Consider the following 17,748-nt stretch of genomic DNA (forward strand, 5'->3'; position numbering starts at 1 on the left):
TTTTTTTTTTTTTTTTTTTTAGCATGTTAGTGTCAAAACCTGTTTGGACCTCTGTTTTATTCACACGTTGGCTTTAGCATTAATTTTCCACTAAATAAGATATTTTTTCTCTCTCCGTTAAGTACTTATTGGGTGAGTGTATTGCACAAAGCATGAAGTGACTAACCATGTTTTTGTGCCTTTTGATATCGGTAAACCTACCTGAATACACTGCTCAGCTCAAGTTCATGCTGCTAATATAATTGGAACTTTAGGCATTGAGGTACGAACTACACCGTGGAAAATCTGGGTAAAATATTTGTTATGTGCGCAAGATTTTAATATTTAAACACAAGCTGTTCTGTTCCATGTATTCAGAATAATACATACTTATGAAAAGGCAAAACACTTGTATCGGCAAGGAGCTTCCTTATGAAATGAAATTGCATTGTGGCACTACAACTTTGGAAATGGTATATATTGCTTAGTTTGCATAATTTTCATGCAAATTCTGAGTGAAAATGAATAAAAGTGAAGCTGATGGCTGCCTGGGAAATTACTTTGATGAAGAGATGAGCCAAGGAGATAAATTCAAATCTGTGCCACTTCTCCAGTGCCTAAAACTGTCTTTTTTTTCAAATAAAAGTGTAATGACAATAATGTAGGCTGCCAATCAGGAATAGGAAGCTGAATTGTCAAATTTATCTGAAACCAGTGGTGTCCCGTCTGCAAATGTGTTCCTCAAAAACTCCTAAATAACCTTCATAACTGAAACAAATCACGCAGAAACAAGTGAGATTTTCCCTGTAACATCTGAAAACAGCGATACTATTCATCAACTGTCCTGTGTAAAAGGCCAACAATCTTGTTTGTGCTTACCCCAAATGGGCAAAGTTCAGATAGATGTCTGTTAAATATGCTGTTAACCACTAACTAGCACTATTTCCAACTGCTAGGCACAGGTTTTTGACAGTTTGCTGAAAATGGTGGGAGTGTATGGAAACATCTCAGCAGCAGACCGCCCTAAGATGCTGCTTAAAACATACATTAGTCTTCAAAAATCCAAACGGAACTAAACTGAAAATTAAAAACAAAAATCACACTTACATTTAGTTCTGCAGATCCCTCAATGGTGCTGGAGAAGTTCTCGATTGGGTCCCACTCCATCCTGGTCTTCTGGCTACATCACCCGATCTCTCATCTGCGCAGAGATCGGGTGACGTAGCCAGAAGAAGGTGGCTGAAGATGGTGGCCCCGGCGCTTCCTCCACGGGGGACAAAGGAGAATTGACCTGTTGTGAAGGTGGACGAAGGAAACCTTTACACTTGTATTGAGTTCTTCTCCCTACTATAAGGAATAACAGTCAGCTCAGAGTTGGTTGGCAGGATACCATGCCATCCTGGCTCCCCTAGTGCTTTTCACAACAAGTGAACTCATCAACCATAGATAAGAGTAAGAGAAAAGGGCATCCTTCCATTGAACAGGGACAGGTAAGTATAGCAGGGTTACTTCCACTTGTGCTAGATTGTGTAGAGGACTATCGAGGACAACATTGCCACCCATGAGCCTTTCCTTCTCTGCTTCTGTCACCTCTCCTGCCTTTCGCACACTTTTCCCTCTCTCCAGTCACTTTTTTTTTTGCCTAATTCCAACTATTTCCTTGCTCTATTTTCCCCCCTCACTGTACAAATACTTATTAGGCATGGCTGACATGTCTAGGGTATTTATATTTTCTGACCACATGCTTGCAGCCCAACTCTGGGGCAACCCAAATTCTTTGCTCAGTTCAGAGAAACTAAATTTCATGACCCCTTGTATGTTTTTGTGTTTGGCTTTTCCATTACCCTAAAGCAAGGCACTTGTATAAGTTTAAGCATCAGCTATTCCAGCATTTAAAAATCTAAAAGCAGATATTTAGAAGTGAGAAACGTTTGGAGAAGTACGAAAAAGTGACAGAAGAATACAGATGAAGAAAAGCTGTCATGCATGAAAGATAAATGAATACACAGAGCCAGATCAGACCCGGAGGGACAAAAGATTAGAGGACATTAGAATCCATTTACGGGGATGTTCTCAAAGGAACAAGTAGCTACAAGAAGATAAGGAAAAAACAACAGATGTCCTTCCTTGAGGACAATGATTTCTTTAGAAGTTCAGACCAGGAATGGAGAGCTTAAAGGAAACCTGTACTGCGACAAATCTGTGAAGCTAAAATTACTGACCTCAATCTAAAAATGCTAGTTTCCTGGCAGTGGATTTAATACTTAAAAGTACCTCCTAACTTTCAGTGAGACTAAAAAAAAAATGCTGCTCCCTCATATGACCTTAAGCATAGGCAGAAATCATTGGCGTTGATCATGACAGATCCTGGTTTGGTCATCTGAAGTAGAAAATGTGGTCAGTGCTTGGTATAGAAGTTAGCATGAATCTTGGCTTTTTTTTCTCGGTTGATGTTATCAGTGGCTTCTTTAAGTGAAAACCGCTGCTTTTAAAATTGCAGTCTCCTCCCCATCCATTTATTATCCTAAAGGAACCTGTTACTTCCTTGCTTAGTGAAGCTGCCAAAGTAGGCAGGAGATGCAAATAAAGATCACCAACCTTTTCTAGCTTTTTCTTTACCTGGTCCAAAAGACAAATTTTTCTTCTGATTGCAGTTTGGCTGAACAGATTGTGCAGAGATTTTCAAGGACACTTAATGTTTTTGTTTGAGCTTTTGCCACGATCAAACTCTCGTCAAGCTGCAGTAGCACTTAAAGCCTTCTAAAGTGGCATCTCAGCGCATATTATCACATTTTACAATGTCGCCAGTGCAAAAAAAACAAAAACAGATTTGATGAGTTCTGCTTTACGTTTAGTAAAGCAGAACTCATCAAATCTGTTTTTGTTTTTTTTTTATTGGAACAATCTGCTTTGTTGCTGCTTGTGTTACTTATTGGGAGAATCTTTTCTTTCCACTAAGGGAGTAGTTTTATTTTCCAGATATCCAGTTGATTCTGTAAGTCCAACATATAGAGAATGTACTCCAGAGAGGGAATGTAGAATGATCAATTGATAACCATATCCTGGCTTTTTGTTAGCAAAATAATCCCTGAAGTGGACATAGTTATTCCTAACCCTTCTCTAACCCCATTACTTGTTTTATTTCCCTTTTTGCTTTCTCGGAATATTTAGCTGGGATATACTTGGCTAGAGCTGCAATTTGGTCGTAGTTGTTACCCAGTTTGAGTTCTTGGACCTTTTAGTATAAAACTGTTTCAGAGCTTTAGAGCAGTGTTTCTCAACCAAGGTTCCATGGAACCCCAGGGTTTCTCTAGAGGTTACTAGAGGTTCCTTGAGCAATGAGCAATTATGACCTCTCAGGTGACCTCTGACACCATTGATCTTTTTGACTATAAGGGTAGCATTCTTCCCACTAGCCCCCACACTAATGTACTGTGATGAGCTGTGGTTACATTTATTATAGAAGAGGTTCCTCTGAAAATTATTTCAAGGGTTCCGTCTATGTTAAAAAGGATATGAAAGCCTGCTCTAGAATGTACATTATATATGTTGAGAATTGACATTTGCATTCTTTTTGCAGACATTTTTTTTGCCTTTGGCCAAGAATAGAAGAAAAGTCCCACTGCTATACCAGTGGGAATTTAAGCTTTTGTGAAATAATTTAAGCTGCCAGTAATAGCCTCCATCTTGGCTGGGATTTATTGGTATAGTATTATGAGTATTCTACTAAATGAAGTCAAACATATAATACCTGTGACCCATACTAACTAAAGAAATGTGATATTGCCTTTTGGTGGTTTTCTGGTAGCCTCGCAATGACTTCTCATTTCCTCGTTCTAATGTGCATTATAAGATTTGTCACTATTTTTTTTTTTTTGTATGTATCATGGATCTGTGACTTTTGTTTGACCATTTTCTGTCACTTTTGTTTTTTAGGTCAATATGGGAACCCACTGAATAATTACATTAGGCATTATGAAGGTTTAACTTATGACACAGACTCCTTACACCAAAAACACCAACGTGCCAAGAGAGCTATATCTCACGAGGATCAATTTGTACATTTGGATTTTCATGCCCATGGCAGGTAAGAGCTGATACTTTAAAGACATAACTGTAGGGACTGGAAGTTCATACTTTCAGTGCTGCTTGGACCTTTGGGAAATGGGTTTCCTGTTACTACGCACATTTGGCAAGACCAAACATAAAAAAAAAAATGGTTAAAAAAAATTCAATCAATGTGCAGTTTACAAAATATCTAGAATCCATGCATGCAGCTTTTGAAGTGTGAACGCAAACTTTCAATATAATGATCATTGGACCATCATGTAAACACTGTTTAAAAGGCAGCATAAATGTTTCTTAAATTTTGTTCTTTTTAGGTTTAGCGCTCACGTTTTATCATGAGTCTGTCAAAAGGGGTACAAATTTAAATACTCCTGCATTTTTACATATTTGTACAATTTTCCCTTGTGTTTCTTGTGTGTTATTGCAGCCATTTTTCCTCTAAAAATTCGCTAATCTGATATGTATCTGGTCAGTCTGGTTCTTTATTTTGAAGCGGTCTGCAGATGCTATTTTAGCCAGTCACTGCTGTGCTTTAGATAAGAAATGCCTTATCTGTACTGTAACCTATCACTTCCCTATTCCTGGCATAAAATAACCCCTCTGTTCTCTCCAGCATGTCTTTTATAAAGCTAATATCAGCACAAACAGACTGAAGGAACATGTGACGTTTTGTAACCTGCTACAAGCTTGTATATGGAATGGGACCGATCTAAGCAGCCTATTACAGTGCAATAAAGCACTTCATCCAATAATTTAGTAACATGTTATCAAGTTAAAACACACGCATGATGCCACATTGAGATAAAATGTGCTCTCTAATGGAAGGCAAGATAGTTTGAAAGTAAAACATGCTGTTTAAATGTATTTGTTTTGTAATGGGACACAAAACCAGTAGTCAGGCTTGCAACTAGTGGTTTTTGAAGGTTTAAATTTGGACTAGTTAAAACTTTTTTTTTTTTTTTTTTTTTTTTCCTTAAATGATTCCCAAATCCTTTCATAGACTTTTCAGTCTGATCACTGTATTTTTAATGCCTTTTTTTGTTAGTTTCAGGATCTGTTTAGTGTAATCATTAACTAAGGCACACACGTCAGATGATTTTGCCTGATACGAATGTTCGTTCTTATCTCAGGCGAGAATCTGATGTGAATAGCGATTGCAATAGTCCTGATGGATGCATGAAGGACCGCGATTCAAGTGAAGGGAAGCAGCAGGGTGCTGCTTGCTCTTCTCCACTCTACCCTCCCAATAGAACAAAATGGCGCTGTGTGTACAGAGCTCATTGGTAACTGGAAATGATTATGAAAGATTGTTTCCAGCAACAATAATTGAATGTTTGTACTCGACCTTAGACTACATACACACATCAGATGATTTTCATCCGTTAATCGCCTTGGCTATTATCGGACGAGAATTTGGCGTGTGTTCAGTGCTCATCCAACTTCTTTCATGTATCTGTCCTGTCAAAATCATGAACAATAGCAATACAAGTTAAGGGGAGAGAGTGCAGCGGGGTGCCGCTCCGTCGTTCTCCCTTCTCCATAGAGCAGAACGGCGCTGTATGTACAGCACTCAATTAGTCCTTTATCATTGGAAAGGATCGTTAAAGATCCTTTCCAAGACAATTCTTGAATGTAATCCAAAAAACTCCACTCATACCATAAAATCTTTCCCTATTTTTAGTAAACAATCTTTCAATCAGTATTATGGTTGTGTGTGTTTTGCATATTTTTATTATTTGCCAGACACCATTTTCAAATCTTGATTTTCTTCATTGTCCAATTTGTGTTTTATTAGCTTTGAAAGGGTTCCTTGGATTGTGTAGACTGAAAGATAGCTGCCTGAGAGAGCCTATTATCCGTGTGCTGGAATTTCATCTGTACATGTAGCCTCGGGGAGGGGAGGTAGAAGGTGCTTCTTTCAGAAGCAGTTTGTAATGCCTGGCAAGGATTCTAAAACCATTATGGTGTGGTATTGCCTTACCTTTCCCATCATATAAAGGACCCTGCTGATTTTACTTATTTATTGTACACTCTGAGAAATACATATTTAAATAATATTTGATTCTTCTGTATTCAGATGCTGTTTTTGAAATGTTTCATGCCAACACAAAGCTTTGTCTAGTGTTGCAGCAACCACAAGAAATGCTTTGTTTTGGTGTTCTTGTGTTGGCCTTGAACATCTCTGTTCAGTGTATTGTATCTTTTTTGCATGAATGAATACATTCTGTTGCTATCTGTCAGGGAAAAATGGGTGAATGGTATTGTCACCCTGGATCTCTGCTTTGATATAAAAGAAAATTGTGTGAGCTTAACTTGTCCTGAACACAATGGAAGTCGGCTCCATTTCAAGCCTCTAAAATTTTTTATTATGCAGCGTTAGTCGGATTTAAGGTAATGGGATTCCTTTTTTTAATTGCACTTCTTGTAGTCCTATCTATAAATCACATCACATGTATGCACACAGATTGTAATACAGACACCTATTTTTGCTTAAAGGTACAGTTGTAGAGTTAGGTTTGACCGTACATTGATTGACTTCTATTGATCTTCAGTTTGATTAACTTGTTTAATATAAATGTGAAACTTTGATTTTCACTTCATTGTATTTCTGCACAATGTAAATGATACACATTTGATTATATATTACTGGTGCTTTGTAATTAATCTTTTCACTCAATTGATCTCCTGATTATTGGTGATATGAACATGGGTTTGCATGCTCCACAAAATTCATTTGAGAGATTGATCAAGAGATGTTGATAGAAAAATCTGACCTGACCAGCTGATGTAGAGTGTGGAATTGAAAGAACCTCAAACACTTTTGCTTGATGAATTCATATTTTGCTGTCAGTTCAATGAAAGTATTGAAACTAGGATGCCTGATTGGACAGGAAAAGTAAGCCAAAATTTCTCTTGTGTTCATTTCTCTGTGCTCCTTTGGTATCTCTGTTGTTGACCTTTTTGCTTTAGAACAGTTTTTCCCAACTAGGGTTCCTCCAAACAGTACTAGGAGTTCCTTGAGCAATTTCTCCCATGTTAAAAATGCATTGTAGAATATTTAATGCTAATTTTGGCATTGGCTATTTGTTTGGCTTTTACTAAAAAGAGATTTGCTTATGTTTGCAGAACACGTGCCAAAGCTCCGCTAGTGACTCTAGGAGCAGTGTCCCCCAAATGACCTCTCCCTTGATTGGCTGAGAAAAGGTAAACCCTGATGATGGCTCAAGCTTCACTGTGCTTCCCTTTCTCAGCCAATCAGGTTTATTTGTAAATGGGGAAACTTGTCCTCATTTGCCTCTGATGCCTAGGGATCCCACACTGACATGAGCACAGCTGTGGAACTCCCTAACAGTACAGCCGTGGGAATCATCCTTTCATGGTGGGATAATCCGTAAAAAAGATAAGAATAGTTAACACAAATCAGATACATATAATAAAAAGTTGAGTCTGAAATAAATTGAACCCTTTCAGGGAATGGGCATTGGGTATACTACCCCTGTACATATTCACCAGGGTTAAAATTAAAACTCCTGTAAACACTTGTCCAAATGCATCATAGGCGTTTAGAAATGTTTAAAAGCATTTTAAGGCAAGCGCTTGTATGAACGTGGTAGGAGTGTTTATAAGTGTATTAAAAACAGTCAATGTAGACCCAGCCTTATTGGGCAATAACCTTTAAATTCCAGGTCCTACCCACTCTTTCTTGGTGCAAGCAGTTTCAGGGCACATAGGGGTTGCCAGGAGGCACCTGGGGGAGGTAAATGCCATTATATTTAACTGCTGGTCTGAATTTAGCCTCAAGTACAGCCATTGATATTACTAAAACTATATCAAAGTTAAAACTGCAGAAACCAAAAAAAAAAAAAAAACTAGATGAAAAATCCGTTTTTGTTTTTAATGAATAATTTGAAATAATTTTGTATGAATATCTAATTGCATAATAGCTCAGCTGGACTTCACACTAATGAAGTGACTGTTTGTTACTAGGCTTTGATCCTATAGTAGAAGAGAATTTTATCAATAAAATAGGACATTTTAAAAAAGGCCTAGGCTTCCAAGAATTGCTTCAGACTCCACAGCCCTACTCTGCATACAGTTTATGTCCTTGCTCCTTTTGCCTCTTGCCTACTTTTTGTTACAATTATACAGGAAAACATTTATTAGGACGACCTACAGTAAACTTGCACATACTAGACAGCTAAAATTCACATGGCTGAAAGCTGAGACCTTCTCACAGTATGCCGGTTTATTGACTAACTGTAGGGGCAAACCAGGTTAGGTTTGCAGTGTGTTAGTCCGAGTGTAAATGAGATGGGAGACTGAGGTCTTCTGTTACTGAATTACACATTTCTCAGCCTTTCTTGTATAGTTCACTGCCAGCAGCTCATTATACAGTCCTATGGTCTAGCAAGCCACATGACTAATCATGAGCCTTCATTTCTTCATCTTGTCACGTGTTGGGTAAAACAAGGCCTGTTATTAATTCTCTAATCCCTGAAGCTAAGGATCCTGCAAAAGTAGTATGATAATATATGTCTGTCAGTCGAATTATTAATATTTTTTTTTATTGTAATTTAGACTAGTTGCCATTGTTTGCACCCCTCCCCCATCTTGTTCCTAATTAAAATCTGTTATAAACACCAATTAAAATATTACACTGTTTTGCCCCTAGAAAACGTTGGAGTGAAGAGAACAAATTTTACAGAAAACGTCCAAAAGTTAGATCATTTATAAACAGTCTGATTTTTTTTTTTTTTTTTTGACAACAATATCAGATAGTTGACCAGACCAGGAGTTGATGACCTAAAAATGGGCACATGTGATTACAGAGAAAACGGGGGGAGGAATCTGTTTAATTTATCAGTTGTTGGTGCTGCACATCATCTGTGCTTTTGCTCATATATTGCAAAGTGATAAGCCCCCTGCAAAGGACTTTCTCCTCCAACCTCCTAGATTCATCTTTCATTCATCTTGCACACAATACAGTTTAGGGGCCATCCACCTGCCAGTGTGGTTCACCCAATGCTGCCTATTGGGATGCTGTGGACTTTTATGTAGACTGTGCTAAGGTGGGATGAAATGGTGACCATTACACATGCACACAGTAGTGGTTGACATGTCTGCTTCAGTACAGAACTACTGGCCTGGCACATGGGTGGCTTTGTAGTTCTGACTCCACTCTGACTTTGCCTAATCTGAATGTTTATTTCGGATTAGTGTCTGTAAATTAAAAATTACTTTCTTATACATTTAAAGGAGAGGACCCACTTTTTGTATAATTCTGCTTCTCTCCGACTCCTCGGTCCCTATGCTTCCCAGGAACTCTTTTGGTCTCTCCCTCGGTGCTCCATCTGTTCTAGAATACAATCATGGCTTGGAGGTTACTAGTGGTAAACAATTGAGAACTGCAGGGAATCCAGGAGATTGATACTTCAGGAAGTGATGGTTTCTGAGCGAATTTCAGAAGGTTTCTTTGTTGCAAGGAAATACGGCCCTTTAAATTTTTTTTTTTTTTTTTTTATAATAGTGAAAGGGTTTGTTTAATATCAAAGATAGTCAAGTAGTTAATGTTATCAATGGAGTTTGGGTATCCTAGCCTCTTTATTTTTTTCTGTAAAGGTTAGCATTAAAATGGGATAGTGGAAGGGGAAACCTCAGGAGCCCAAGAGTATTGGTTTCTCTTTATATCTGTTGTCTGTGCAAACAAGTGGATTCCTTGTTCTAGATGCCTCCTCTCCTGAACATTGGAACAGCAGGCAAATAATTGTGTTCTTAAGTGGCAAAAAAACTACCTAAGAAACCAATATTAAAAACATTTTTTCCAGTCCTTTTTTTTGTTTATGGAAATGAAATATTGGCCTTACTAGTGGCCCATGATGGTCACCTGAAGTCACGTTTTACCGCTTGAATCCAAAGCAAGGGACAGCTACTATAATGTGGAGATCAGTTCCACTCTTCTAATAGAAAAAAAAATCTGCTAGGAAACTGTTCTAAGGAATCTAGGTTTCTCAGTTTTCAAATATTAAAGAAAGTAGCCAACAGGATGCCATGGTCTCAAAAAGCTCTTTTGTAATTAAATTAAAATGACAGCTGGGTCTAGAAGAGGATAGAACTGTAATTGGAGCAGGGTGCCGTTTTACTTAAATCATGTATCAATCACAATAGTTTTATTCATAAAATACTGTTATCACCTTTTTGTCATGTATTCACTCAAGTTTAAGCATTTACAAAGTAATTTATCTGTAGTCTTAACTGTTGAATAAACACATGTTGAACATTCTAGAATACTGTTAGTATGCCTGCCTTAAACCTGTTTTTCCTCTGAAATTCTCCTGTTTTCCCTTCACGACAGTAACGATTACCCCCCATAAATTTACCTTCAGCAAGCAGTAATGAGAAATCTTGGGATTGGTTTTTATTAGTTTTACACACCATATTGTGCTGCTGCCACAAGTGCAGTTTCCCTTTTGGTGGAGCAAGCAGCAAAAAATACAGCCTTAAATTTTCACATGTGCACAATAAACAGAAATGTCCACATGCTTACCATAAATATCAAACCTTTAGGAATAGGACAGTTTCAAATCAGTATTTTTTTTGCTACAGAGGGAGAACAGATGGTCAGCTTGCAGACACCTATAGGTGCACATCAAGCAGCCAGTTTATGCTGCCCCAGGACACATGCCCTGCTCCATGTCCTAGTGTCCCAGTGTGTCTGTTACTCGGCGGTGGGAGGTGCATATTGCAGGAAAGAGTACTTTTTACTCAAATTTTCTCACCCACTTTCTAATGTATACATGTCTTTTATTCATATCCTTTTGATTTAACATAACCTCTTGGGAATGAATGCGCTGCCAAGCAGATGTTCATAGATGAGTGTTTCTGCAATAATGACTAGTTATATTTGTCTAACCTTCCTCCTAATGCAGAGACTTCACAAAATCTTATTTTAAATGAGCTCTGCCTTGATCCTCTGCATCTTTTAATGCATCTTATGAGGAGCTCACAGTGTGCAATGAAATCAGAGTAGTCAATTATAATACAAAAGAGGATACAGCTTTTCAAGACTGAGGGTATAGCTGGGGTTGGGCTTTAAATTCAGTGTTATCAGCCATACTTGATTCGTTTTAATCCCCATTCTGCCACAATTTACGCAGTGACTGCACTGTTATCAAGTTGTGTATTTAATCAGCTCCGTATCTGGTGATCAGTCTGATCGTTATTCCTGAGGCTTTCAATGCTGCATTATGTAGTTCAGGAAATTTCAGGTCGTACGTTCTAATCAGGTAAAAAAAATGTAGCAGTGCTCTACATCAAAGCGCCCATTTCATCTAATTTGCCATAGACATTTTTTTATGCAGAGTCCTCATTACTGCAGTGTATAGGTAAGAGATGTCAGTGTAGACAGTTTTGTAGAGATTCTTATTTTCTTTTCCTTTTTCTATTTTTTTTTTCTTTTCCTTTTGGATTCTTCTGGAGACAGAGACTTCAGTCAAAAATCTAACTAATTAGTGCGTTTTAAAGTTAGAACCGTGTAGAACCATGTACAAAAGATGTTTAAACCCAGTGACCTTTAATTTGGCTCCTGTATGATTCTATTTCTTCTAAACCTAGAAATGTAATATGTAATCAAAGACAAACTCTGGCCATTTAAGTATTGCTTATAATGCTATGAAGGCTGTACTACAGACACATAGCCCATAGTAATTACATAACCCTATGTTTATCAGTGGTGTATATAATTATGTGAATTCCTTCTTTTATATTAAAATACTATCCTCCTTTTCTGCCATTTCGAGCCCAAAGTGAGACCTCCTTCATCTTTTAAAATAAAAGAATATCTGTCTTTTTATATAAGAAGTATATGTGCACTAAGCTATTGTATGTATACCCAAAATCTGTTTTAATATATTTGGCATCATGGGCTACGTACACAGGTCACAGGTCCGACGTGTGTACAGTGCTCGTCGTTCATAAATCAGTCCCGGTGGATTCATGAACGAAGAACGATCAGAATGAAAGTGAAGGGGAGCGCAGTGGGGTTCTTGTGTGTGTGTGTGTGTGTGTGTGTGTTCTGCTTACAGAGCCAGCCGCCATAGACAATGTAAATCTTGTGCATGCTGAAGAGTATTACTGTATACACGGGTCCACTGCAGAGTTGGGGGGCATTGATGGTGCCTTCCGAGGATGCACTGATGACCGGATCCTGGACCTGTCATCTCTGCAGGGTGGCTACACACAGGTAAGTCTGTATGCTGTGCAAGATAAAAATGGTAAAACATTTTGTCAGTGAACAGGTATACCATATTATCTTGTGTATGAACCAAAATCCCCCCCTGCCATTTGAAAAGTAATAAGTTTATTCTTAGGCAGATGGCATGGTGTCTTGATGATAGGTGTGTAACACTCTTGCTGTTAAGTTTGTTACTTTATTTAAAGACACAGGGTCATCTACTGGTTTCCTACCATAATGCATTACCCATCATAACCAACCTATATAAAAAATCTGTTAACCTGCAAAAAGTCTGAGCCCATATAGTTTTATTTTTTCCCTTTTAAATGTTTTGTAAATAACACACAATAGATGCATTTTCTCATGTTGCATTTTATTGGCATTTTTTTATTACTGTTTTGAATTTAGCAGTAAGAGCTACATTTTGTGCCCCAGATTTATACTCTAGTCAAAGAATTTACTTATTTTCAGGTAAAAAGTACCTTGCTTTATATTCAGAATGGTTTACATTTGAGTACTTTCCTTATTTTGGAAATGGGGAAGGGTCAGCCAAGTAAATGTTACCTCTGCTCTTGGCAACAATAAGTGTTATTAGGGCAATAGGGTATTGTAGTTGTGTTTTTTTTTTTTTTTTCCATGGTGCAAAATATATTTATTACTCTTAACTAAAATAATTTACATGGTATGGGAGTGTGCAATGCTACTGTTGTAATGCTCCTATAACTGTCTTCCTGTGGACTCCAAAAGGATATGGGATTTAATATTTACTTCTTTTACCATTTTTTCATGAAATGCTGGTGGGGTATGACAGTTTTGTCCTCCGTCTGTGTTACCTGATCTCACGGGAATCTGGATATTGCAGAAAGCCATTTGCTGTACTTTATTCAGGTTATTGCAATGACTTTTTGACTTACTCAGCACAAGACTTGGCTTGCCTGGAAAAAGTATTTACTGCATTATTACACTAAAGATTTGCATTGTACCTGCTCCAAATGCACTTTGTTTACCGAATCTTTACCAAGGTTTTAAGCTGGCTGACTTGAAGTCAATGACCTCTCTATCTCTCTTCTACCCTGTGGACTTTGTTTACCCTTTTGATATTCATTCTGTTCCATGGATCTGAAAAAATACCACTGTAGAAAAAGGCCTCTAAGCTCATCCTCACACTGACACAGCCTGTTCCAGTTCCCGATATGTGTACATGTGAAAATCAGCCGGCACAACAGACCCACTCTGACAGCCGGTGCGCTCATAGCCACACATTTGTTTTTCAGATTGTTTTGAATTATACAGTTACTGTAAATAACAACGGACAGAACTTCATTAACTTTCACTTCCTGTTTTTTCTTCCTTGCTTAGCTTCTTCTTTCTCTTTCTATTCTCATTCTTGTATCACTCTTCCAATTTATCTATAGTTCAACATAGATGGAGAACAAAAGCTTATAACCACTTATAATGCATATGGAGGGTGATCTTGTCGCCAGAGTCACTGGGAGAAATATAAGAATCCAGTGAGTTACTCTACTGCTTCTATCTAAAATAGAACATCAGTTTTGTTGGGGTTTGGTTTGTTGGGTGTTTTTCCAGTGTTTCACTTTTGCTGTAAAATTTGATTACCATTGTAACCCTGGGTGAAAAATCCACTGTCAATCCTTTTCCTTTCTAAATAAATTATATTGCATACAATGAAAAGAACAGGAAGGAAAAAAATCAACAAAGAAACTGAAAACAGCAGGTTTTAATATTTTTATATCGTTTGCATCACAGACCATGCAAAATAATTTTCTTTAATAGAAACTTTCTGGAACGGATCTGTAGTGGTTTAGCGATGTGCAGTTACAGGATCAGTTTTTATAAATTACAGTTTTAGTAGACCTTTACCCCTCATGCATTCATAGTATGCTCGGAATTAGAAGGCTTTGATTTTCAACATCTTTAACTGATGCTATGAATGGCACATCTAATTTTTATGTACACAAACTGAATAATAAATGGAATGACACACTCCCTCATTCTTTCTCTTCATCTCCCACTCCTATTTGCTTTTTTTCCCAGTATATTTATATGAACCTTTATACAGTATTGCAAATAAAAGAAGGGCCCAGAGCACTTGTGAAACTCTTAAAGTGGAACATTCACGGAAAGGAAAAAGAAAACAAAAAAGACACTTAGCTTTTGTAGGTCGAAAGCAGTTGATCCCGTTGCGATCCTAATTCCAGTAGGTCCAGCGCTATACCCCTAACCCCCCCCCCCCCCCCCCCCAAAAAAAAAAAAAAAAAAAAGAATTTGAACACTGGGCAACACTTCTTTCTTCCTCTTCCTGCATCACTCGCACTGTGCAGCCGTGAGAATGGGTGACACTCCATCCAGTAAAAGTAAATACAAGTGCTGATCACTACATATGTGTATTTTTTTTTAAACATTTCAGCAAGACCTCTTTTGAACATGTTAAGAAAAAAGAATGTGATAGTGGACATTAGTTATACATAATCCTTATTCCCTTATAGGGATGATGTCAACCCCAAATAAGCATGCCAGAGATTGTGCATGCATGGAAGTAGCAGTTTGCATCCATGTGATAGATGTATTGTATGAGGGTGCAGGTCCTCCCCTTAAAAAAAAAAAAAAAAGCCACCCTTATATAAAAAAGTAAAAAGAAACTGTCGATTTAGATTAAAAAGTCTTGTTATGACATACCATCACAGGGGAAGAAGAAAGTGATACAAGGGCAACTCACATGAAAATGTAGTCTCTTTGACGTCAAGTTTTATCGTTTTAAAACTAATTTCTGATCTTTATATATTATGTAGTTTTAGTATAAGCTACCTAAGCTCCCAGTTTACAGCAAGCATGGCTGGCTTTGACATTGGTACTCTGGGTCGCTGGCTTTCTATTATTAGCTTTGTTATCCTATAATCAGTTCAGCAAGATAACTTCTTAACTGTGTTGCAGTGCAGATATAATTAATGTTTAACAGGTTATGTTATATGGCATATTTGGCGTCATGTTGGCATTGAACAGCTGTCACTGTTTTGTCAAAGTTTCATGCTCCAAGTTTATTAACCTTTTCTTGGAGTTGACTTATTTTAATTGCTTTTTTTACATTTTAATACAGGGGCAGTACAGTGGCTCAGAGCTAGCACTCTTGCCTTTGCAGCACTAGGTCCCAGGTTTGAATCGTGGCCAGACACTATCTGCATGGAGTTTGCAGGTTCTCCCCATGTCTGCGTGGGTTTCCTCAGGATACTTTGGTTTCCTCCCACATCCCAAAAACATGCAGTAAGGTTAATTGGCTTCCTCTCAAAAGTGACCTTGGACTACATTAATGACATATGACTATAGCAGGGACACTAGAGTGTGAGCTCCTTTGAGGGACAGTTAGTGACATGACTATCGCCTTTGTACAGCACTGCCTAATATGATGGTGCTATATAAATACTGTATAATAAAAATAATAAAATACATTGATTAAATGTTAATTTAGGTTAGCCTATAAATTAGGTACTCATTTGTTTTTGTTTTTTCCCATATAACCTTTACAAACATTTCTTGCCCCAAAGCCTTTGTTATTGGACAGTCCTACTGCTTGCAATTTGGAGATCTGATGCCAAAATAATGAGATTCCACTTTCTTGTGTTTTGCTACAAAACTGCATACTGAGTTTGTGACAACACTATTTGATACTCGTTGTGCCTGAGTACCAGTATTTCAGGAATGAGTTGACTAGTACAGAAATGGTAATAGCTGTAGACAGTTACTAATAATGTTTTTCTGATGGGTTTTACTCTTGTAATAGTTTGTATCCTTAGCACTGCACCTAGCCCTCAATGTCATAAGTGCAAGTTAAGCATATTAGCAGATTGAGTTCCCCCAATGAGGTGTCCTTTTGGCCCTTGCAGATGGCACTCGCATAGGCATCCTTCACTCACAGCCCTGGCACAAAGTTTTAGTGCTCTATTAATGTAATGCAATGCTTGAATGGAACGTAGCATGTCTGCAATCATCTGAAGTATCTTTAAGCTTAGGCCCTCAGGGCTGGGCAGTGACACAGGAAGTCCCAAAATTTTAAATTGGATACTTAAGAGCAGATTCTTAAGATGAAGGGATCTATAATAAAATAACCTGGCAATCATTTTTTGCTTAACCATGTTTATTAAGTAAAGGCCTTGTTTTAAGTATATTTTCTTAGATTGTAAGCTCTTCGGGGCAGGGTCCTCTGCTCCTCCTGTATTATTCTGTCATTTGCAACCCCTATTTATTGTACAGTGCTGCATAACATGTTGGCACCATATAAATTCTGTTTAATAATAAAAATGTTATTGTGACACGATAATAAATGTGTTAATATGCTTTGATGAGAAAATGTTTGACAGATTCCTTTCACCATCAAATTTGACTGCAGCTGTCCTGCACGCAGCATTGTACATTGATGCATAAACAATGTACACTGCATCATGTCAGCACAATACACTTCTTTGTTGTCATGTGACCACAAAATCATCCAATATGTCAGTTTTTATTGTATTTTTTATTTGTGAGGAAGACTGCAAATATAAAGTACATTTTTAACTACTTGCAATTAAAAAAAACAAAAAAAAACTTTAAATTTGAAAATGTTGAAACATCACTTACTCAATATGTGTTTGGAAAACTAAAGCATTATCTATAATTTATCATAACAGTTTATTGTTTGTTTTATTAGTTTTGGTTTGATGTATGAGAATATGATGATGGTGCAACAGCAAACAAAAACATGTTGTGTTTTTTTTTTTTTTTTTTGTGTGTGTGTGTGTGGGTCTTTTGTCTTTTTGGGTCCATTTCTCCTGTTTTATTATGGACATATTTACGTTGGCACAATGCGTCCTTTGTCCTATTGTGCTTCCTTGTCTATTTTTACACTTTAGTTGCTATCTGTCCTAACGTCCCAATTTCCTCTGAACAGTGATAGCAACACTGAGCTATTTATACTCTTCCGGCCTGTCATTTGCGGGTGTAACAAGGTACATTCAGGCAGTAGGCTATTGGATACTGTGGAAACAAAGGCATGCGCTGCATGTAAAAAGCTTTTGCAGCCCATGCTTCTAATGTGGCAGCTTTTATGTGCATAATGTGTGAAATTTAAATTCATGTTTACCACCTCGTTGTGGAAATGTCTGCTTTCATTGCACATGGCTTTTCAGTTAAAGGTTGCAAACCAAATTTTAAATGGCAAGCCTTTTAGTTTTTAATACTATATCCAATTATTGCCTTATGTTTTTGACCTATAATTCTTGCTGATTAATCTGTTAATGGATTCGTATTACTGTAAAATAATAAAAGCAACCTGCCAGAGGTAAATGTAATATGCACATTATTTAGCTGCAAAACAGGGCAACCTTTTAAAAGTCATGTCATCGCACCATGGTTCATAGGTATAATTTGTACTCCGCCAGTGGTGATTTTTGTATAGAAAGCTGTTTGTTTCCTTTTTT

General features: G+C 37.5%; 1 protein-coding gene across 1 annotated transcript in view; it reads left to right on the forward strand.

Moving 5' to 3' along the window:
* ADAM10 (ADAM metallopeptidase domain 10) overlaps nucleotides 1-17,748 on the forward strand; it is a 93,128-nt gene that overhangs the window by 35,226 nt on the left and 40,154 nt on the right. The window contains exon 2 of the mRNA XM_072402319.1: nucleotides 3,916-4,066. Coding sequence (XP_072258420.1) covers nucleotides 3,916-4,066 — 151 coding nt within the window. The remainder of the gene's footprint in view (nucleotides 1-3,915; nucleotides 4,067-17,748) is intronic.

The sequence above is a fragment of the Pyxicephalus adspersus genome, chromosome 2 (assembly GCF_032062135.1).
Source record: "Pyxicephalus adspersus chromosome 2, UCB_Pads_2.0, whole genome shotgun sequence".
Taxonomy (NCBI): Eukaryota; Metazoa; Chordata; class Amphibia; order Anura; family Pyxicephalidae; genus Pyxicephalus; species Pyxicephalus adspersus.